General features: G+C 42.3%; 2 protein-coding genes across 2 annotated transcripts in view; both read left to right on the top strand.

Annotated features, from left to right (window-relative positions):
- The window catches only part of LOC119424712 (transportin-1), a 58,659-nt gene that overhangs the window by 15,041 nt on the left and 20,421 nt on the right, over positions 1 to 23,197 (top strand). Inside the window, exons 6-8 of the mRNA XM_037692205.1 lie at positions 10,581 to 10,714; positions 13,001 to 13,082; positions 19,400 to 19,522. Coding sequence (XP_037548133.1) covers positions 10,581 to 10,714; positions 13,001 to 13,082; positions 19,400 to 19,522 — 339 coding nt within the window. The remainder of the gene's footprint in view (positions 1 to 10,580; positions 10,715 to 13,000; positions 13,083 to 19,399; positions 19,523 to 23,197) is intronic.
- Positions 348 to 2,089, top strand: LOC119424711. The gene is made up of 2 exons (XM_037692204.1): positions 348 to 877; positions 1,627 to 2,089. Exons 1-2 carry the CDS (start codon positions 493 to 495, stop codon positions 1,911 to 1,913), a joined length of 672 nt encoding a protein of 223 aa, XP_037548132.1. The 5' UTR covers positions 348 to 492; the 3' UTR covers positions 1,914 to 2,089.

Here is a 23,197-nt window from a genome sequence, read left to right as displayed (position 1 = left end):
GGTATAGGTCCAGGTATCGGTCCAGGTATCGGTCCAGGTATAGGTCCTGGTATCGGTCCAGGTATAGGTCCTGGTATCGGTCCAGGTATAGGTCCTGTTGTCGGTCCAGGTATAGGTCCAGGTATAGGTCCAGGTATAGGTCCTGTTATTGGTCCAGGTATAGGTCCTGTTATCGGTCCAGGTATCAGTCCAGGTATCGGTCCAGGTATAGGTCCTGTTATCGGTCCAGGTATAGGTCCAGGTATCGGTCCAGGTATCGGCCCAGGTATCGGTCCAGGTATCGGTCCAGTTATAGGTCCTGTTATCGGTCCAGGTATCCACCTTATTCTGCAAGAGCGTATGTGGGCTGCCATGACAGACAGGTACCGCCCCCTCCCGGTTTTATACTTCCGGTGAGCTAAAGCGAGAGGCACTTTTGCTAATGACAGGCACTTTTGCTAATGACAAATTCTAGTAATTTGTGCTGTAGCAGGAGGCTTAAACAATTCTAATATGAGTTCGGGTTCAACTTGTGCTGTTGTTGGCTGTCACAACAGCTCCAGAAAACTGAAAGACGAGCTAGAAACGTATTGTTTTGCACATCAACAACTTCGAAAGGCCTGTGTGTGCCCAGCGCGTTACGAACTGCACTCCATGCCGAGGAAGGAGGATCGAAAACGAGCGTGGCTGGCAGCTTTAAAACTCAAATACCCCCCGAAGAGAGTTTATGTTTGCTCCTTTCATTTTATTGATAAAAAGCCCACAGAGCTTCACCCCGACCCGGAGCTCTATCTGGGCTATGACCGGGCCCCACCAAAGAAAAGAAGGCAGCTCATCCGGACCACTGTGAGCCAGACAGCTTCCAGCAACATCGACAAAACGGCCGAATCTGTTCCCGGTGAGTGAAATTGAAAATGTGATTTGTCCCCGCTTCACATTTTAATCATGCTTAGCTCTTATCTTTTACTGAATTATATTATTATTAATGTTATAATTGTAATGTTATAATTACTATACTGTGGATGGTGTTAGCATCAGCGCTAGCTGGTTGCAGTGTTATTGTGGATGTTAGTGTATTATTAATTTAATTCCAAAATACTTTATCACTAAGAGAAAGTACTTGATTGGCAGCCAAATCCAAATCTTAAAGACAAAGTGGTTAGTAATTAACATCAGTAGCATGCTAGCAGAGATGTATATGATTTCATGTAACTGTCCGAGAATAGCTTTTTATTTAGCAACCTGGTAAAATTCAGCCCCCAGGGCTGTAAAAGTCTGGGGATTTTGTTAATAAAGAATATGTTGAGTTATTAGAGGCAGGTTATTTGAAACAGACACAGCTGAAAAAAAAACTTCTTTTAAACTCTTTAAAGAAAAAGCTTAAATGCAACCTAGCTCCAACTGATTTTTTTAAGGATGAAAAACTAAAATCTAATCACAATATTTTGATATTATAGCATAATTTGATGGGGCTTAGGAAAATTTAAGGGGGCTAAAGCCCCACTAAAACAGCACTATTGACATTTAAGATGTATCATGTGTGTACGAGTGTGGAATTACAAATTTCCTTCCTAAAACGTAATAAGGTAAGTGACACTTGACAGGTTGTGTTACGCTGATTTGATTTTGTATTTTTGTGTTATTCAGAGTGCACCGTAGATTCACCGTCAGTCATCCCAGACCTGGCTAGCGTCTCCACACAACCTCCTGGGCCACATCTGCACTCAGTCCACACACAGTGGGAGGACCCTTCGCTAAAAGATCATCATCAATACTGCAACACGTCTGGCAGAAAAGATGTCCAGGACAAGACGACTCAGTGTGATGAAGTTGCATTTTTTCTTCTACAAAATGACGCAGACGCTTTGCTGTACACTGGTATAGCGTTAGAAACATTTAACACTCTTGTGTCAGCTCTGCCTTGTGGTGTCTGAAGTTTATCATGCTTAGACGTTTGGGTTGAAGATTCTTTGCTGTCCCAGCATTCCACCTGCGCTGCTCATCTGTACATGCTAGCCCCGTCTTTCCACTGATCACAGCATTCTGGACCTGTAACAATTTAACAGACTTCAGCTATCACTGCTCCTAATAAAATGAAACAAGTTATTTACATCCCTGCTGTTGTCATTTATTTTTTCCTTTTCTGTAAATGTTAGGTTGCCTTGCATCCAGTCTGTACTTTTTTAAAAACAAATAATATAAAAATACTGTACAGCCTTTTTAATGTTTAATTTTTTGTGACAGTAGATCACAGGCTGCACAATGCTCTGGCTTCCACATGTAAACACAGGCAGACAGGAAGCTCACAGCTTTCGCCCAGTTCAGTGATTCTGATTCAGTGATGTAAATATTCTGATATCCAGATAAGTGATATACCTTCCACAGAATAGCTGCCGCATGACTGCATGATTTTCCCAATCCGGCGATACAGGAACAGCCGACCGTTTCTACCACTCCACTTTCTCTGAGCATGACCCATGCTAAGTGTTTAGCTTGACCAACGCTCTGGCTCGGCTCAACAGCTGCTTTCAGAAAGATAAAGTCGCCTTGTTTCTTGAGCAAAACTGTATCTATTTTGTTGCTGTGGAGGTAATTATACGCCTCTGTGCTTTTATAATTCCGCAATTCCTCGCCATCGACGCCTTCAGAAAAAACAAGGTAATTAATAATATCGATGTAGGTAATTCCGGGCCATGATTTCATATCATCTACCCAGTCCGTGAGAAATGATGGGTGAGACACAGTTAACGACTTATCTTCGCAGCTTTTTAAAACATCCTTGCAATGTATCCACCTCTGATGTGCTGCCATTTACTTCAGGTAAAGGAAACTTTTGTGTCAAAAACATTAAATTGCTAGCAAGTGTGTTAACCCACAAACGTAAACAACAGCGCGGGATCGCGGGCGGAAGTAAACAACCGGCTTCCGCTATGAATTATGGGTAGTGGCGCCAAATCCGGAATAAGGTGGATAGGTCCAGGTATAGGTCCAGATATAGGTCCAGGTATCGGTCCTGTTATCGGTCCAGGTATCGGTCCATGCATAGGTCCAGGTATAGGTCCAGGTATCGGTCCAGGTATAGGTCCAGGTATCGGTCCAGGCATAGGTCCAGGCATAGGTCCAGGTATCGGTCCAGGCATAGGTCCAGGCATAGGTCCAGGTATAGGTCCAGGTATCGGTCCAGGTATCAGTCCAGGTATAGGGCCAGGTATCGGTCCAGGCATAGGTCCAGGCATAGGTCCAGGTATCTGTCCAGGTATCTGTCCAGGAATCTGTCCAGGTCCAGGTATAAGTCCAGGTATAGGTCCAGGTATGGTCCAAGTATAAGTCCAGGTATAGGTCCAGGTATAGGTCCAGGTATCGGTCCAGGTATGGTCCAGGTCCAGGTATATTTCCAGGTATAGGTCCAGGTATCGGTCCAGGTCCAGGTATAAGTCCAGGTATAGGTCCAGGTATCGGTCCAGGTATCAGTCCAGGTCCAGGTATAAGTCCAGGTAAAGGTCCAGGTATAGGTCCAGGTATAGGTCCAGGTATAGGTCCAGGTATCGGTCCAGGTATCGGTCCAGGTATAAGTCCAGGTATCGGTCCAGGTATCGGTCAGCCTGGTGGCAGAAAAAGATCATTAAAGTTTGATTTTGAAGAGGTTTGTTGTTGCTGGTGTGCAAAATTGTTGCTAAATTTGTAGCTAAACAAGCAACTTTTATAAGAAAACCTCATCAGTTTCAAATATGTTTTGTATCTTTTTGCAATTCTGCTGCTGTAACAAATTAGATTTTTTTTCAAAATACTGTAAAAGTTTAACACGGATACAACTATGACTTTAAATTACTGTACAAAATATCACGATTCACATTATTTTCATCACATATTTTAATGAAATCCTCAGTCATCGTTGGATGTACATCTAGAACTGATTAACTTTTAAAGTCAACCCAATTAAAGATGGCTGCCACAGCTAATCAACCTTAGTCCACACAGAAATGTGTGTAACTAAAAGTTTATTATATATTAATAAACTTATAACATATTAATAAACATATTAATCAGTGTTTCAGCTGCAGTTCATATTGTTGAGCACACTTGTCATTAAATACTGCACATTTCTGAAATCTTGTTTTCTTTGTTCCAGCACCAAATGAAAGCAGCTCCTTTGTGCAGTGATTTGGTTGATCTTAGCTCTTTTCCACGGAAAAGTGTTTTTCTTTTGTTTGCAGATTTACTCGATGATGCTCTCTCTGATCGCTTGTGTTGCATTAGAAAATGTTTTAATTTGCATATAATTTGATGTGCACCAAGCAGGAGGGTTTCTGTCTGCTCCTCATGAAAATATTACAGACAGGAAATATCTGTTGTTTTTCACAGATGCACAGTTTGCAGACCGTCACTGACTTCTATAAATCATTCACAGTCACTGCTTGGATTTATTTTTGAAAATCTATTTCTTGACAGCCAGAGTACAGTTTCTAATTTGTATGTGATTTGAAATTTAAGCAGTGAACATTTTTACTGGCTTTAGTCAATTCAAGTAATGTGCTCTGTGTTGTGCAATAAAGATCCTCATCATTGTTTCTAAGTTTAACTAAATGACTGATTAAAATCCTCCAGTGCTCTAAAAGAAGGTTTGATGTGTGGCCCTTGGTTTTATACACTTTAAACCAATGAACGATTCAAATAATCATCATATCTTTAGGTAACAGTAACAAATTTTGCTGGGTGATTAATTGTTTCAGAAATTATTGCAATAAACAATAATATTCTTTGAAATTTGACAATAATAAGTAATTGTCAAATTTTAGAAGAATTGTTGTTCGTTTTTGTATGTAGTACCTTTTTTGACCACCGAATAAGACTGAACTGAAGGATGGATAGCAAGGGAGCGAGCAGCGTGTCTCTAAGAAAAATGGGAGGGAGGCCCCTTGACGTGACGTGGTCCATCTCCTTCCTTTATTCGGTTCTCAAAATGGCAGACGCTCGGTGTGGTTTGAGCTCTTAAGCATTTTTCACACAAAGCTTTTAATTAAAAAAATCAGTAAACAAGTTGTCAGCTTCTTTTTGCAGAGACAAACAACTTTTTAGACGAAGGCACGGGTTTCAACCTTGAATTTTGGAGCTTCGACAAGACAGAGTTTTTTGCCTGAGGTCGGCTTGTTAGCTTAGCTCGTAGCTTAGCTGCTTTTCATGATCCAAAAACGCGATTTTGGATCATGAAAACAGATTTAAAAGAAAAGAGAAAGGGAGGGGTCAGTGAAGAACCGGAGTTGAGTATTTTCTCATCCGGTGTGTTCAGAAGAAAGAGAGAGACGCAAAGAAACAATAAAGACGATAAATGAGAATGAGGTTGATCATTTTCATTTATCATGCAATTAATTGATGTATTGTTTATCGCGACAGGCCTACATATCTCATCTTACAAGCATGTTGTTTGTGTTTGATCAAAGTTTGGTGAAAGACATGCTTGTGTGTAAATGCTTCCCCTTCTCCGTCTGCTCGATGAACGGTAACCGGTAGTTGTGTTGGATGTGTGACGTTTGGAAGAGCTTTATAGACGTTCAGCCTGAGCACTTGTACCGTTTTGATCTATGACAGCTGGCAAGTGGTTGCAGTCATATGTCAAGCTCAGGTTGATTCTTTTTTAAGGAACTAAAGGCCTAGTCTTCTAGGAGGAATGCGTATTGACCATCACTTTTCATGCCAGACTGTTAGACTTACTAAGATTATCTTCTTCTACCTTCCCAATAACAGGTGGCAGACGGTGATTTTGCCGCATACTCAAGTGTTTGGTGCCACCTACTTTGACAAAAAATATTTAACCTTTGGATTCAATCAACGTGGCAGCATATATTTATAACATGACTGATTTCAGTCACTCTTATGGGAAAGATGCAGCTTCTCAGAGACTCCATTTAATTTTTTGAAAGTACAGACTTTAATCTACACACCAGTTTTTAAATCATGTTGATAGGCCAAGTAAAACCAGAGTTATAATGAATAAACATTAATTAAGCCATAAGCAAGGGCGGCTGTGGCTCAGTGGTTAGAGCAGTCGTCCTCCAATGCAAGAGTTGGGGGTTCGAATCCACCAGCAGTCACATGTTGAAGTGTCCCTTGGCAAGACACTGAACCCCTCGTTGCCTCTGATGTGTGTCCCATCAGTGTATGAATTGATAAAGCTCTGATCAGTCTCTTTAGAATGATTTGTTCAATTATCTTTGTAGATCTAGTATAGAGCTGTATGAATGGGTCAATGAGGCACAGATTGTAGTTTAAAGAGCTTTGAGTGTCTTGATAAGATAGAAAGGTGCTCTATAAGTACAGTCCATTTACCATTTATGATGCTGTGCTGACCCAGAGCAAAGCGCCCAGCGACTGAGCTCGCACTCTTGTCTACGGACAGTTTAGTTTGGCTCTGAAAGAGAGACCGTTCTTGAGAGAGCTGGAGGGAACTTCTTTTTGTTGTGAGAAGATGTTTGTGAATAAACTGTCAGTGCAGCAACAGCCCTATATATACAGGGGGCCCTCCTTGACACTGACAGGCTTAGTTCCAGCCAATCCTGGCTGGTGTCATGTAACGAGAGCTTCTGATGAGGTCACACCGAGGGTGTTCCCAATAGCTATGTTTACATGCGCAACATTTTTTGACTGGATTGAAATGTTTTCAGATTAAATAATTCAAATGTGTTGTTTACATGGGCACAATCTGTTCATGACGAGTGTTTACCTGCAGCGGGCTTTGTTCTGAACAGAAGTACTGACATGTGCAGAGTGGTAAACTCTCCTTAAAAAACCACAGAAGAAGAAGTTCTACTTCTGGTTTACTTCCGGGGTGAACGTAAACAAACCTGAGCACCAAAATGGACCCGCGACAGGTTTTAATGATGGTGGAGACGTTGCTGCACTCCCTGACTGAGCTGCAGGTGATACCGATCATTTTGAGCTCTTTCTAAGTTTCTAGTAGAAATGTTGTCGCTCACCGACCAGTTTAGCTTCCCTGACATGCTAATATTGTTAGCGTTAGCCAGGAGGAAATGACAAAGTCGCACAGGCGCAGTCAGGTCAGTTTCTCACGATCAGATAAAAACGAACAGATCGAGTGTTTACATCAGTTCAGGTTATGAATCGGCGTAAACCACCCGTTTGGTTCTGATCACAAATTATTTCTGATCGTGCTGAATAAACAAAAAATAACCCGAACGGGGCGTTTACATGACGCGTTTTTGTTCCTAACGGCCGTTTGATCCGCTTACTTATGTCCATGTAAACACAGCTATTGAGACACGAAACAAAAGAGGAACACCCCCATCAATCTGCTTTCACCCCCTACCCCCGCCTAACAGATAACCTCCCCCTTCCTTTCTGACAGAGGCTCAGTTATTTGTCCAGCACCAAGATTCTACAGGAAGAAGAAGAAAAATACACTGAACTTGAATGAAGTTTGGCGCAATTAAAGACTCCCACATACTCAGGCGTACTTCACTCTGCAGAGGTCCGTGCGTACCGGATTAGACTCAATCCGGACTCGAAGTGGACCCCCTCAAGCCATGTCTGTGCAAAGATCAGTTTTTATGTACAAATACTCTGTGTCACACATTTAACTGCCCGGCAACAGACTGTTTTGTATGCAACACCAATGTATTAAATTCCCTTTCTTCATCCGTGGTCTGGTTTAATGGCCTTTTCTTTTGCTTTTTGGCCAAGAGGCAAGCGATCACTTCCTCCTCATCCGTTGATGCCATAACTGCAATCGGAATCAGAATAAGCTTTATTATCATTGTACCGCAATACAGTGGAATTATGTTTGCACATTCCTCCAAAAGATGGACGGAGCGCACTTAGCTGCTGCTGAAAAGCACGGCCCCTATTCTTTATCAGAATACTTTTAGATAGAAAAAGGGGAAGAACCATGAGGATAGATAGTGGTATTACAAAAAAGATCTCGTCACATCTTGTCTTACCAAGACACCATTTGAGACATCAATAGACAAAGCTCTGTCCCTAGTTACCCATGACCCAGGAGAAATTTGATAGTCTGCTCATATCCAAGGCCAAACGGGGGGGTCGGATTTGGATAAGCCACAATTGTTGATTTTCTACAGGCAAACAGTATTTTTTTTTTCCTCGTCAGCCTCGGTTCAAAATGGCCAAAGTTATGGGTATCCATTCTACTGATCCATGTTATGAGCCTCCTTCAAGGTCTATTCTGCCATGCTGATGAGTTCCAGAAGTCGCAGGTGGCCTTCGATTCTCAGAAATCGCCTCCATCTTACGGTTTAGCTCGTAAATCAGCTGATTTTGAGTCCTCATAGCACGAACCAAACCTTCATACTGACTCTGAAGTTTTGTCATGGCTGAAACTGATGCCACAGTCTTCTTCAAAAGTCGATAAAACAGAGCTCCGCATTGCCAAAAAGCAGAGCTCCTGCTATCATAAATCCAAATGTATAAATGTCTTCAGTGTCTTCCTGAGAGGATGGAGAGGCACATCAGCTGCCAAACTCTCCACGGATCCATGACGTACCCCACAACATGAGTCTCAGCCGAACAAGCAGGTTCTCCAGGACCCTGTCGTTTCGTTGAAAAGATTTTGTTGATTGCGTTGAAAGTCCAGCTCACTAAATCCATAATCTTAATTTTTGTTTGGGAGATGTGTACCAGGAGCTTCACACACAGAGAGCAAAGCAGGAGGAAGGAGAATAGGGGAGTGAGGGCAGGAGTGTCCACCTTGAGCGAGAGCCAGACAGAAATTGTGAGAAATTAAAGAATTTGTCATGAGAGAATTAAAATCAGGTCTGGCGTGGCTGCAACAGGGTCTGGAGATTTCCTGTTGGGCCGGTCTGATGTGCATGCTGCAGAACTAGTGCTCCCTGTTTTTTTTGTTTGTTTGTTTGTTTTTAAACTTTTTTAGGCAAAACGCCCCTTGCCTGCAGAGCTGGACTGCAGCCCATCAGGGTGTACGCTCGAGTATGAATTCTCTCACAGTGTCTGCACGGCTCATGGAGTACACACAGCACGCCCTAGTATGTGGGAGCCTTTAGACAGCAAGAGCGGGAGTGAGTCATGAGATTTGTGGTATTTAATGTGTTTGGGTTTAATAGTTGGGGTGTAGCTTAGTGTTTAGCTTTGCCATCATGGTTCAGTTCATCTGGTGACCAGTCACACAACCTGTGTGGTGTATGTTGTGTGCAATATGTATCACTGATACTGATTACTGCCTGTGAGGTACTTTATACTGGTTATTCTACTTGTACCGTTGTATTCTAGTATGTTGTTTACTATATTCCTTTTGGACCTTGTAGATGTATTTCTTTTTCACTTTTTGCTGCTTTGTTTTGCACTTTTGTTGCTTTTTTTTTTGTGTGTTCTTTTGGCGAGTCGAGACGATTCTTCTTCGCAGAAGCAGAAAAAGATCTGCGTCGGTGAAGCGCTGTAATCATAGTGTAATGTATATCGAAATATGGAAAATGTGCTTAAAACTCATATCACCGTTATTGAATAAAAGTATATCGTGATGTACATCGATATCAAATTATTGTCCAGCCCTAGCATTCTATAATTATTCAGTGAAAGTTTCATTACACTGTATTCATTGGTTTGAGATATTTTCATTTCAAGCAGATATATGAGCACATGCATGTATACAGGCATGAGCATAAAATGAGCATGGCCTCTGTCATGTTCATGTTTCCAGGGCTGTTGAGCAGAATTAAACTGGATTCCTCTTTGCTCTGGATGGCAGTCACCTGCATGGCTTTACTCCTGTGTGGAATGACCTTCAGAGCATTCCTCTGCTCTTCACCTCTCTCTCAATCCAACGCCTGTAACGTTTTAATGTCGCAGAGTTCATTGTCTCTTCAGATGTTCACATGGAACAGAATGTGGAGCAATATTTCAGCAGATGTTTCCAATCCTGTTTACAGCTACTGTCCCCTCAGCTATCTTCAGCAAGCCTCAAACACATGAAATAATTTGACCTTTTATTTGTATCTTTTTAATTAACTTTCATAACAATATAATCTGAGCCTGCTTTTCCTAGTTTTCTTACCAATATTTCCAATATTGAAGGATATTTTATTTTAGTCTTATTGCCATTTGTCACCTTGACACCTCCTTGTCTTATTTTTTTATGTATTTATTTTTTATATGGCTCACTGTCTGTCATCTAAAGGCAATGCTGCCATGAGATTGGTTTCCATGGAAACACATTTCACGCAGTGTCGGTGTCTGTGCTCTTCTTTCTGCTTTCCAGACTGCATTTTTAAGTGACACCCAATCTGCAGAACATTGTGATCATGCATACTAAGCATCTGTAAAGCAGCTAATATCAGAGATTGTGTGTGCGTGTGAAAGCTAAAACTGTGAATGAGAATCTGTATTTTATGTAAACATAATCTATGAGTCACACTTGTTCACTGCAGAGCACATGATAATTAACATCTAGCATCATTTTGTTGCTAAATTGAGTGGGATGTGGAGGCAAATCATAAAAATTCATCAGAAAATGAAACGTGTTCCATCTGAACGGCCCAGAGCTGCAGTCCAGCCCGCCTGAAGGTCGTGCTTAAAATTTCTGCTGCATCTCAGTTTGTCTCTCTCTCTCTCTTCAGGGAGCTTTCGGGGCGCTGCAGAAGATCTGTGAAGACTCTGCAGAGATCCTAGACAGTGACTTACTGGATCGTCCTCTTAACATCATGATCCCCAAATTTTTGCAGTTTTTCAAGCACAACAGTCCTAAAATCAGGTATAACCATGTTTGTGTTTGAATATATGTTATTCTAACCTGGATTAAAGTTCTCTGTCGCTGCAACGGAGTTCTGTCGCTTTGAACGTGGCTGGATGGATTTCAGTCGTGTAAAAATGAGGAGGGGGAAGGAAAAGTATTTTGTTGTTGTTTTGTTAAATCCACCCAATCTAATGATGATACAGAGATTAAACTGATGCTGCTTTCAACCAGTAAAGAGAACCAGAGCCACGGTTTGACCCAGTCAGTGCAGAGCAGGGTGGGTCGTGCTGTCTGGTTCATCCAGGTGTGAGCAGCAGAGAGAAACAAGCCAAGGCGGACACCCGCTCCCCAAGCAGAGCCACCCCGCCCCTTCATGAAGTAGATGATGTAATAAATTATTAAATGTGTGTGTTAGCACGTGACCAATTCACTGCAGCCGGGGGAGATACCAGAACTGATACACCATCACCTTCACCCCCTCCTCCCGGACCGTGCCCCGACCTCCCCGTCAGTTTAATCCCTGTACCATCATTAGATTGGATGGCTTTAATAAGACCGCATCAGAACTCACATTTTGTTCCCCCCTTTCGTTTTTACAGATGACAGAAATCTGTTACGTGACTGAGAGCTTTATTCCATTTCTGTTTCACTCCAGGTGAGATCTGGTTGTCCGAGATGAAAATAGTCTCGACAAACGGAATCCACTTATTCCATGCGCAACAATCCAGGTATACAATCCAACAATTTTCAGTCAGCTCATCTGGACGGTTTATTTTTTTTTCTGCTGAAACATTTCACCTTCCATCCAGAAGGCTTCGTCAGTCAAGGAAACACACCTTCTGGATGGAAGGTGAAACGTTTCAGCACAAACACAAAAAAAGAAACTGTCCAGATGAGCTGACTGAAAATTGTTGGAATCCACTTATGTCCACTCCAGTTCTTTTATTCATTTATCTATTTCCGTTGAACCATAGGAACGGTATGACAGAAAAATTTACTGGTTTTGACACCATGACCATTTAACACCAATTCAGTTCAGTTTATTTTTATAGCTCCAAATCACAACAAAGTTGTCCCAGGGCACTTTACAGAAACATTCACATAAAAGCCAGTTAGTAAAGTTCTCTGTCTAAGGAATCCAGCAGACAAGTTGAATCTTGGCTTCGTTGCAGTCTCCCATCCTGAGCAAGCACAGTGGAGACAGTGGAAAGAAAAACTCCCTTTAACAGGAAGAAACCTCCAGCAGAACCAGCTCAGGACAAGAGACCATCTGCTTTGACTGGCTGGTTGAGAGGACAGGAAGGAGAGACAGACCAACACAGAATGGTATACTTTGAAACTGGCCCAGGCTTCATGTGGCTGTGATCTAATAAACGGGTTTGTCTCAACAACCCAAGAGTTTTTCACACTTTCCAATGGTGTTCACTGTGAACAGCACTACAGCTCTCTGGGTAACGTGATGGAAGTAGGGCTGCACCGATTGCACTTTTCTGACCCATCACCCATCTCTAAAAAGTCTGATCTGCCAATTCTGATTTTGGCCGATACCGATTTAGTTTTATAAGCGACACTGTCAGGTGTTATAAGGTCACAATGCACCTTCAAGTTTCCAATTTTATTTTATTGAAAAACATGTCCTTGAACAATACCCTAGAAACAACACAAACTTCTTTGAACTGGCCATGAGGTAGTGCTCTGAAATATAAATGACTTTTAGACAATTATTAAAACTACCCAAAAAATCTGTAAAATTGGTTTCTTGAGTAAATATCGGCCTATCACCCAAAGTTAAGGAAATCGGGGCCGATTTATCGGTGCACCCCCTGACGGAAGGATAGAATAAGTGGAAGGGAGCATGCAAGAGTGGAGGCAAAGAGGTCCACTGCAGGCATCCAGAAATTACATTTAAAGTTTAAAACTGAACTACAACTTCTCAGTAAACAATCAGTTGCATCAAAACAGTTGTTAGCTTTTGCTGGCTAACCTTACATTTTCATTTCATATTCCACCACTAAAAAGGTGAAAAATAGTAGTTAAATCGTAGCACATGGAATAACAAATTGAAAAAAAAGGACTTTGGGGCAAAGATAAATTTAACATCAGTCTTGGTCATTAATGGTTTATCAAATTGAATTTTGATTGGCCTCTTGATTTGTTTCTAAAGAAAAATTAAATCAAACAAACATGGTGTTTTTGTAAAAACCTTTGTGCTTTCCTGCTACGTGCTTTTGGACTACAGTAAGACTAGAGGATACTTTCATGGTGTACAACGTGTGAGGAAGACGAGTGCTCTCTGTGTTTCAGGTCTCACGCCATCGCCTGCGTCAACCAGTTTATCATTAGCAGGACTCAGGCTCTAATGCTTCACATCGACCCTTTCATTGAGGTGAGTCTGAGAGAAATCCATCTTTAAACACACAGTCCTGAGTAAAACAACTGAACTGTAGTGAAGTGTTCGAAAGATGAAACACAAACACCTGACTTGTTAAAGTTTAACAGAAGTCCTGTAAAGTATAGTTAATATTCACAAACCAAACCTTCCAAGCTTCTTACACAATCTTAAACAGATTGGACTTCACCTTTAATGTTTTCCAGGTCTGAATATGCATGAAACAAGAAAAGTACGTACTGTATTAAAAAAAAAACATCTGTGTTTCAGACTTTTTTACGTCCAGTCCATATTTTAAAAGATAATATAATTCTAAAAATAAACTCCTCAAATATGCAAAGCCATCCATCCATTATCTTTACCTGCTTCTTCCTTTCCGGGTCGTGCCCATATTCATTAGTCACTGTGCGAGAGGCGGAGCACAACCTGGACAGGTCTCCAGTCCATCACAGGGACACACAGAGACAAACAACCATTCAGTCTCTCTCTCTTTCTTCTGCAGCACAGAAGTGGCATGGCAGAGAGCTGAGACCATGACATTCTGTGCACTTTTAGAATATTGCAAGAGTGTGGGAAGGGTTTAAAACGCCTTCATGCAGTACATACATATATATATATATATATATACATATATATAGGGTGGCTGTGGCTGAGTGGTTAGAGCAGTTGTCCTCCAATGCAAGAGTTGAGGGTTCCAATCCACCAGCAGTCACATGCTGAAGTGTCCCTGGGCAAGACACTGAACCTCTCGTTGCCTCTGATGTGTGTCCCATCAGTGTGTGAATGTGATAAAGCTCTGATTAGTCTCTTTAGAATGATTTGTTCAATTGTCTTTGTAGAGATCTATACTAGATCTCTACAAAGATCTACAAAGTATGAATTGGTAAATGAGGCACAGATTGTAGTTTAAAGCACTTTGAGTGTCTTCTGAGATAGAAAGGTGCTGTATAAGTACAGTCTAAAAAAGTTAAATCTGGTCCTCTGGACATTCAAAAAAACCAAAACAAAGCAAAACAACAAAAAAATATAGAAACGTTTCGTCTCTCATCCGAGAGACTTCCTCAGTCTGAGGTGCTGTATTCAGCTCAGTCTCTTAAATAGCACCTTCTCAGAGTGGATCAACCAGTTTGCTGCTGACAACCAAAACCAGCTGCTCACATGATCAAGAAGGACCATCAGCATAACAATGGATCATTAGCACCTGATGGCTGTTTACTGTTCACAGAGGGCTGAGTGATACTAGCAATCACAGCATTGTAAGAGGGGGACAGTTGAACCCGGAGGCTCCACCCCTGTTTAATGATGGACGGTTTCTTTTCACAAAGATGGCCTCCTTTACTCCTCTCTCAAACCATCGTTCCTCTCTGTCCAGGATGTGAACATCTTCATCCTTGAAAGAGTGACCGCTGGCCTGGAGATGAGTGTAGACCGCAGAGTCCTGGCCTGATGATGTTGATCTTCTGTGCTGGTCCATCCTTTTGGCCAGTGGCTGTTTAGTTTCCCCGATGTAAGACTGATCACCCTCCTGACACTGAACAACATACACAACATTGCTCTGTTTGTGCCGGGGGACTGGATCTTTGGGATGAACCAGTCTTTGCCGTAATGTATTTTGGGGTTTAAAAGCCACTGGGACGTTATGTTTAGAAAATAAATGTCTCAGTTTCTCTGATACTCCCTCAACATATGGAATGACCACTGGTCTGGGTCTGGGTTCCTCCTTTTCACCTGTTGGCTGAATGGAGTCCTGTTTGGGTTTCTTCTCTGCTTTCAGGAAGGCCCAGTTAGGATATCCACATTGCTCTAGAGCCTGTCTTGTGTGGGATTTCTCCTTCGGCCTGGCTCCTGAGCTAGTGGGGACGCTGTCTGCTCTGTGGTACAGAGTCCTGATGACTCCTAACTTGTGCTCCAAAGGGTGATGGGAGTCAAACTGCAAATACTGGTCTGTGTGGGTGGGTTTGCGGTACACCCCAGTTTGCAAATGTCCTCTATCAGAGACTGAGACCTCACAGTCCAAGAAAGCCAACCTGCCATTTTTTACATCTTCTCGTGTGAACTTGATGTATTTATCCACAGAGTTGATGTGGTCAGTAAAATGTTGGACTTCCTGAGATTTAATTTTAACCCAGGTGTCGTCAACATACCTGAACCAATGACTTGGTGGTGTTCCTGAAAAGGACGTCAAGGCTCTCTTTTCTACCTCCTCCATGTACAGGTTGGCAACAATAGGAGAAACTGGAGACCCCATAGCACACCCATGTTTCTGCCTATAATATTGCTCCCCATATGTGAAGTAGGTTGACTGCAGGCACAGTTTCAAGAGTTGACACAGTTGTTCTGTGGAAAGCGTGGTCCTGCTGCTCAGAGTGGTGTCTGATTTTAATTTTAAACTGACCACCTCTACTGCATCATCAACAGGAATGCACGTAAAGAGTGATGTGACATCAAAAGAGACCATTGTTTCATCAGTCTCCATGATGACATCCCTCACCTTGTCCACAAAGTCCATGGTGTTCTGTATGTGGTGTTCTGAGCTGCCAACTAAAGGGATGAGTACAGACGCCAGATATTTGGAAACATTGTAAGTGACAGAGTTAATCATACTAACAATTGGTCTTAAAGGTACACCTTGTTTGTGGATTTTAGGTAAACCATACAGACTAGTTGTGGCCTCCCCTGGGTACAGTCTGTGGTACAGAAAACAGTCAATAGCCTTGTCCTGCTCCAAAATTTTCAGGCAGTCTATCAATTTCTTCTTGTAACCACTTCCTGGATCTCTTTTCAGAGGTTCATAAGTGTTTAAGTCACTAAGGAGTGTCATAACTTTCTCATGATATTCTTTCTGCTGGGAGAATGATGATGTTTTTGTCCTTGCTAAGAGTGGTGAGTGCATCCCTCTCCTCTCTACTGATGTTGGAAGGTGGTGGTTTGGCATTGCTGAGGCAGGCTGAAACTTTGATTATGAGTTGTTCTGCTTCACCCTCTTTAATTTTGTTGTTGCGGATGGCTGACTCAGTAGCTGTGATCATCTCCACCAGAGGAATTCTACTTGGTGCAACCGCAAAGTTCAGTCCCCTGGCAAGAATCTCTGTCTCCGGCTGGGTGAGCTGTCTGTCAGATAAATTCTTCACCCACTTTTCTGTCTCCCTGGCATGTAATTGACTACTGGAGTGTTGTCCTACACTGAATGTGTTTCTATTGGAATAGTGATGGTGTTGATGAGCTATTAGTAAGTTAAACTTATTTTGTTGTCGAGTCTTGGACTTGACATGCTGTGCAAAGCGTGCCTCATCTGTACAGTCCATCACTTGCTGAAGTGTGGTCTGATCTAGACACATAGTTAGTTTCTGTTTAATGTGCTCTTCTTTGGCCTTCAAGGCCTCAATAGTAAAATTGGTCTGTCTCACCCGTTCATTCAGCAGCTGGGTTTGTACCTTCTGAAGAATCTTGCTTGCCCAGAATTTTGAATGTCCAGAGGACCAGATTGAACTTTTTTGGATTTTTCTACCTGGATTATTGAGCATGCATCAGGATATAAGTACAGTCTATTTACCATATGCAGGTCCTTCTCAAAAAATTAGCATATTGTGATAAAGGTCATTATTTTCCATAATGTAATGATAAAAATGAAACTTTCATATATTTCAGATTCATTGCACACCAACTGAAATATTTCAGGCCTTTAATTGTTTTAATATTGATGATTATGGCATACAGCTCATGAAAACCCAAAATGCCTGTCCCAAAAAATTATCATATCATGAAAAGTTTCTCTAAACAAGCTATTAACCTAACCATCTTAATCAACGACGTAACTCTAAACACCTGCAAAAGATTCCTGAAGCTTTTAAAAACTCCCAGCCTTGTTCATTACTCAAAACCGCAATCATGGGTAAGACTGCCGACCTGACTGCTGTCCAGAAGGCCATCATTGACACCCTCAAGCAAGAGGGTAAGACACAGAAAGAAATTGCTGAAGGAATAGGCTGTTCCCAGAGTGCTGTATCAAGGCACCTCAGTGGGAAGTCTGTGGGAAGGGAAAAGTGTGGCAGAAAACGCTGCACAATGAGAAGAGGTGACCGGACCCTGAGGAGGATTGTGGAGAAGGGCCGATTCCAGACCTTGGGGGACCTGCGGAAGCAGTGGACTGAGTCTGGAGTAGAAACATCCAGAGCCACCGTGCACAGGCGTGTGCAGGAAATAGGCTACAGGTGCCGCATTCCCCAGGTCAAGCCACTTTTGAACCAGAAACAGCGGCAGAAGTGCCTAACCTGGGCTACAGAGAAGAAGCACTGGACTGTTGCTCAGTGGTCCAAAGTACTTTTTTCAGATGAAAGCAAATTTTGCATGTCATTCGGAAATCAAGGTGCCAGAGTCTGGAGGAAGAATGGGGAGAAGGAAATGCCAAAATGCCAGAAGTCCAGTGTGAAGCACCCACAGTCAGTGATGGTCTGGGGTGCCATGTCAGCTGCTGGTGTTGGTCCACTGTGTTTTATCAAGGGCAGGGTCAATGCAGCTAGCTATCAGGAGATTTTGGAGCACTTCATGCTTCCATCTGCTGAAAAGCTTTATGGAGATGAAGATTTCATTTTTCAGCACGACCTGGCACCTGCTCACAGTGCCAAAACCACTGGTAAATGGTTTACTGACCATGGTATTACTGTGCTCAATTGGCCTGCCAACTCTCCTGACCTGAACCCCATAGAGAACCTGTGGGATATTGTGAAGAGAAAGTTGAGAGACCAAGACCCAACACTCTGGATGAGCTTAAGGCCGCTATCGAAGCATCCTGGGCCTCCATAACACCTCAGCAGTGCCACAGGCTGATTGTCTCTATGCCACGCCGCATTGAAGCAGTCATTCATGCAAAAGGATTCCTGACCAAGTATTGAGTGCATAACTGAACATGATTATTTGAAGGTTGGTGTTTTTTGTATTAAAAACACTTGTCTTTCATTGGTGGGATGAAATATGCTAATTTTTTGGGACAGGCATTTTGGGTTTTCATGAGCTGTATGCCATAATCATCAGTATTAAAACAATTAAAGACCTGAAATATTTCAGTTGGTGTGCAATGAATCTGAAATATATGAAAGTTTCATTTTTATCATTACATTATGGAAAATAATGACCTTTATCACAATATGCTAATTTTTTGAGAAGGACCTGTATACACTAAAATAAACTACTACGTACTACTTGTGTTACTTTTCCTACTTCGCAGTTTTTCACTTATCGCGGGGCTTCAGGGTACGGATCCCGCGTGATAAACAAGGGACTACTGTACCCAGAACAATCCGGCAACCTTCTCGCTGAGAGGCGACAGCTCTACCAACTATGCCGTCAAATATGCAAAAGGCTTTTCAAATTAAAAGCATTGAAATTCCATTTGAAATTTAAACACTGTGCAATCAGCTCTTGGGGATTGTCAAACACATTAAGAAGCATTTAGACGTTATTCAAGTTTAATTTGATGTCATAAGTCAAACCATTTATTGTGTACTGTAAGAAACATGCTATTTACATGGAGTTACATAACTTCAACAATGTGTTAAGACCATAAACCTAGTTTAAATAGTATACTTGTTTCCCTTCAGAAGTTATTCTTAATTATCTGTCGTGTACATTAATTAATTAATTAATTAATTGGGACAGAAATAATAAAAACTCCGAGCACCGAGGCCCGGGCACCGAGGACTCACACCACCCAGGCCAAGGCCTGACAGGGCCAGAGGACCCGAGCCCCACCAGGCAGACACCAGGCCGAGCCGACACACGCCCAAGCGCCCAGCCCCCGACACCAAGGGCCCCAAGCGCGCCGGCAGGCAAGGGCACACCCCACCAGGGGGCCGCGCGATAGGGGCGCGATACCAAGCACCCCGCAGTTGTATCAAAGAGGGGGCAGTCCGAGTCTCGGCCTAACAAATACCCATTCATACACAGACACAATCACAGTCCCAGCCTCATTCTCACACTCACTCACTCAAAGACATACAATAACGATACATTTCATTCTTATTCCCGATACGCACTCTATACCCCCCAGGTCCAAGAGGGGGCAGCCCCTGCCCAAATCCAGGAGGTAGACCCATTCTCCACAGACTCCACCAATATTCTTAAAAACAATTTTGTTCATCAATTTATCATGTCTATAATTTTAAAATGGACCCAAAAACACCAACTCACCATAATGAACATATTCTTCCCAGCAAATTTATATTCAATGAAAAATTGAGTTTCATTGTTCTACCTCACTAATATGTCCATGTATTATCAATAATAATAAATGTGATGGGCTTTTCCTTCTTTTATAGAACCTGTTTGCACTGGCAACCGATGAGGAGCCAGAAGTGAGGAAGAATGTTTGCAGAGCTCTTGTCATGCTGCTGGAGGTTCGCCTAGATCGTCTCCTGCCACACATGCACAACATCATCGAGGTGAGGTCATCTGGCAGTGCATGGTCTGGGAGTGAATCCTATAACAAAGAATTATTACCCTCATACTAAACTCAAGATGAAAAACTAATTATGCCATGGTCTTTAAAAGTTATTTTTAAATACCTCTACATAATAAACTTCAAATAATATCATGACGAAGAGAAACATTATTGCTCATTAGAGTTGCACTCGGGTCCAGATAATCCGACCCGGACCCAGCCTGCAGCCATCATCTCCAAACCCCACCCGATCCGACAAATTAACAGTAATTACAGGTCCGAACCCAAAAACCCCCAACATTTTTAATTAAGCTTTGACTGCTTATACCACCGATTGTTATTAACGGTTGTTAAGGGGCAGAAAATCGGAGCTGAGGAGACGTCAAAGCGCATTAAATGCTTGCCCTGCTTCTGCCTGCATTGGACCCTGCTCTGACATGTCAGATATTTTGTGATCTCACCTGTTTGAGTCATCGGTCACGTGCATCCGCTGAGTGCAGCGGCTGAATGAACGTCCATTTGGGCTGATGGATCGCTGGCAGTAGTCCATCTGAAGCTTAAATGAACTTTTTACCTTTTTCAACCAGCTGCTCAATGCGCGGTCAAATGGCCGCGTGCAGCAGGTGCAGTATGGCAAGCCGTGTGTGTATATATTGGATTGTCGGCCGCGCGTGTCCCTGACGCAATAATAAGCCCGACACCGACCCGGCCCACACATTAAGCACATTATTATGGCCCGGTCCGGTCTGAATCTGGATCGGGCTCCGGGTTCGGGTTAGAAATGACAGCTGTATTGCTCATGCATTTACGATTCTTCTTCCAGATGAACAGAAACACTAAGTATGATTTTGAATCAGTTCCACACGTGAAATTGAGCAGATACAAATATTTGTTATAGCTGCAGAAGTTTTCAGTAAATCACTGTGGCTTTTTTTTTTGTTTGTTTTTTTTGTTCACTGGTACATTTATTAAGTTATGGAAATGCATTTTATTTTATTGTAGTTAATAGTAGTTGTTAAAAACAGGTTTAGAAATTAAACTAGCATTCCTTAAAGGAATACGTGTTACCTGCTGTTTTGCATGTTAAAGTTTTGAATTAGGTTAACTCCAAAAGTTAATCATGAGCTATTTTACTAACAGACAAATACATCCAGACACAGGCCATAGCATGATCACCTGCCTCTCATGGTTTGGTCTATTCCTTCATTGTTTTGACTGTAATCCAAAAGAATATCATCAGTCAAGTTAGGTGTTCTCAAGGATGATAGCCTGTTCATATGTAGTTTAGCTTCTTTCCCATGCTGCAGTCACATTGTTTTTTCTCATTTGAATGATGTATTTTCTTCTATTTTTTTATTGATCAAAACCAAAGAATTAGATTAGAACAACAAAAGCTCAATAAGTTTATTAGACTCAACCTGCTCCAGCCTGAGCCCTCTGTCTCGCCAATCGGTACAAGTCGTTCTTGCCCTCTTTAGTGTCCAGCCTCCCATACAAATCATCATACACCTTCTGCTTTGCTCTACGTCCCATCTCCTTATATTCCTGTCTCCTCTCTTCAGTCCTCTCTCTGTCATATTTCTTCTTGTCTAACCTCTTTCTTTGAACATCTTCCTGCACTTCACTATTCCACCACCAGGTTTCCTGATCATCCATTCTCTGTCCAGATGACGCACCAAGTACCTTCCTACCTGTCTCTCTAATTACTGTTGCTGTAGTAGTCCAGTCATCTGGAAGCTCCTTTTTAACACCCAGAGCCTTTAACAGCTCCTCTCTGAGTTTCTCACAACATTCTTCCTTCTTCATCTTCCACCATTTGATCTTCTTCTCTGATTTGACTCTCTTTGTCTTCTTCACAACAACAGTCATTCTACACACAACCATCCGATGCTTTCTGGCCACGCTCTCCCCTGCCACAACCTTACAGTCCTCAATCTCCCTCAGGTTTCCTCTTCTACACAGGATGTAGTCGACCTGCGTACTCCTTCCTCCACTCTTATAGGCCACTCTATGTTCCTCCCTGTTTTGGAAATATATGTTGACTACAGCCATTTCTATTCTCTTGGCGCAATACACCACCATCTGTCCTTCCGGGTTTCTTTCCTTGACACCAAACCTACCCATCACTTCCTTAGCATAACCACTGACAATGTTAGAGTCAGACCTTCTACTTCTACTTTCAGACACATCACCCTATCTGACACTCTCTTCACCTCTACTACATTCTTTGCCAACTCCTCCTTCAGGACCACCCCTACTCTATTTCTCTTTCTATCCACACCATGGTAAAACAGCTTAAACCCTGCTCCAATGCTTTGATCCTTGCTGCCCTTCCACTTGGTCTCTTGGACACAAACCATCTACCTTCCTGCTCTGCATCATGTCAGCCAGCTCTCTACTAGAGGATGACACAGGAGTGGATTTTCACTCCTGTCCTGTCCTGGTCCCACAGAAAAAAAATCCTGTCATGTCCCACTCCTGGTAACATGACTCTTTTAATTTTTTGTGAAGAATCAAGAACAAGTGGGACACAATCGTGAAGTGGAATGAAATTTATTGGATGTGTCAAACTTTGTTAACAAATAAAAAACTGAAAAGTGGGGCGTGCAATATTATTGGGTCCCTTTACTTTCAGAGCAGCAAACTCACTCCAGAAGTTCAGTGAGGATCTATGAATGATCCAATGTTGTCCCAAATGACTGATGATGATCAATAGAATCCACCTGTGTGTAATCAAGTCTCTGTATAAATGCACCTGCTCTGTGATAGGCTCAGGGTTCTGTTCAAAGTGCAGAGAGCATCATGAAGACCAAGGAATACACCAGGCAGGTCCGAGATACTGTTGTGGAGAAGTTTAAAGCTGGATTTGGATACAAAAAGATTTCCCAAGCTTTAAACATCCCAAGGAGCACTGTGCAAGCAATCATATTGAAATCTCTCTGGCCACACTCAGTTCATCCAACTGAAATCATTCAGATCCCATTCCTCTCCTGTGACTTCAGGTGTGCCCCAAGGCTCTGTCCTGGGGCCCCTTCTTTTCATCATCTACCTTCTCCCCCTTGGTAATATCTTTCGTAAATTTAACATCCATTTCCACTGTTTTGCCGATGACACCCAGCTCTTTTTATCCACTGCACCTAACTCTTCACTTTCTCCCTCCTCCCTCACTTCCTGCTTAGCTGAAATTAAATCCTGGTTCACGTCTAACTTCCTGAAATTAAACAGCGATAAAACAGAGTTTCTACTCATTGGCACTAAATCCACCTTATCTAAAGTTAACAGTTTCTCACTCACCATCGACAACTCCTTAGTTTCTCCCTCCCCTCACGTCAAGAGTCTGGGTGTCATTCTTGACAGCACTCTCTCTTTCCACTCTCACATCAATAGTATTACCCGGTCTGCATATTTCCACCTTCGAAATATCAACCGTCTCCGTCCATCCCTCTCTCCACACTCTGCTTCCATCCTGGTCCACAGTCTGGTCATTTCTCGAATCGATTACTGTAACTCTCTCCTCTTTGGTCTGCCTCACAAATTAATCCGTAATCTTCAAATGGTTCAAAATTCATCCAAAAAAGTTCAATCTGGTCCTCTGGACATTCAAAAAAAAAAAACAACAACAAAAAAAACAAAACAAAACAAAGCAAAAAAATCTAGAAACGTTTCGTCTCTCATC

Source organism: Nematolebias whitei, chromosome 18 (assembly GCF_014905685.2).
Source record: "Nematolebias whitei isolate Nwh7 chromosome 18, NemWhi1, whole genome shotgun sequence".
NCBI lineage: Eukaryota > Metazoa > Chordata > Actinopteri > Cyprinodontiformes > Rivulidae > Nematolebias > Nematolebias whitei.
The sequence above is the reverse complement of the archived record's forward strand: the minus strand, read 5'-3'. Positions and strand labels throughout refer to the sequence as shown.

Coding starts and splice junctions, on each gene's coding strand:
- LOC119424711 (XM_037692204.1), top strand. CDS start 493: ATGAGTTCGGGTTCAACTTGTGCTGTTGTTGGCTGTCACAACAGCTCC. Junction 878..1,626: donor AACGGCCGAATCTGTTCCCG/GTGAGTGAAATT, acceptor TGTGTTATTCAG/AGTGCACCGTAGATTCACCG.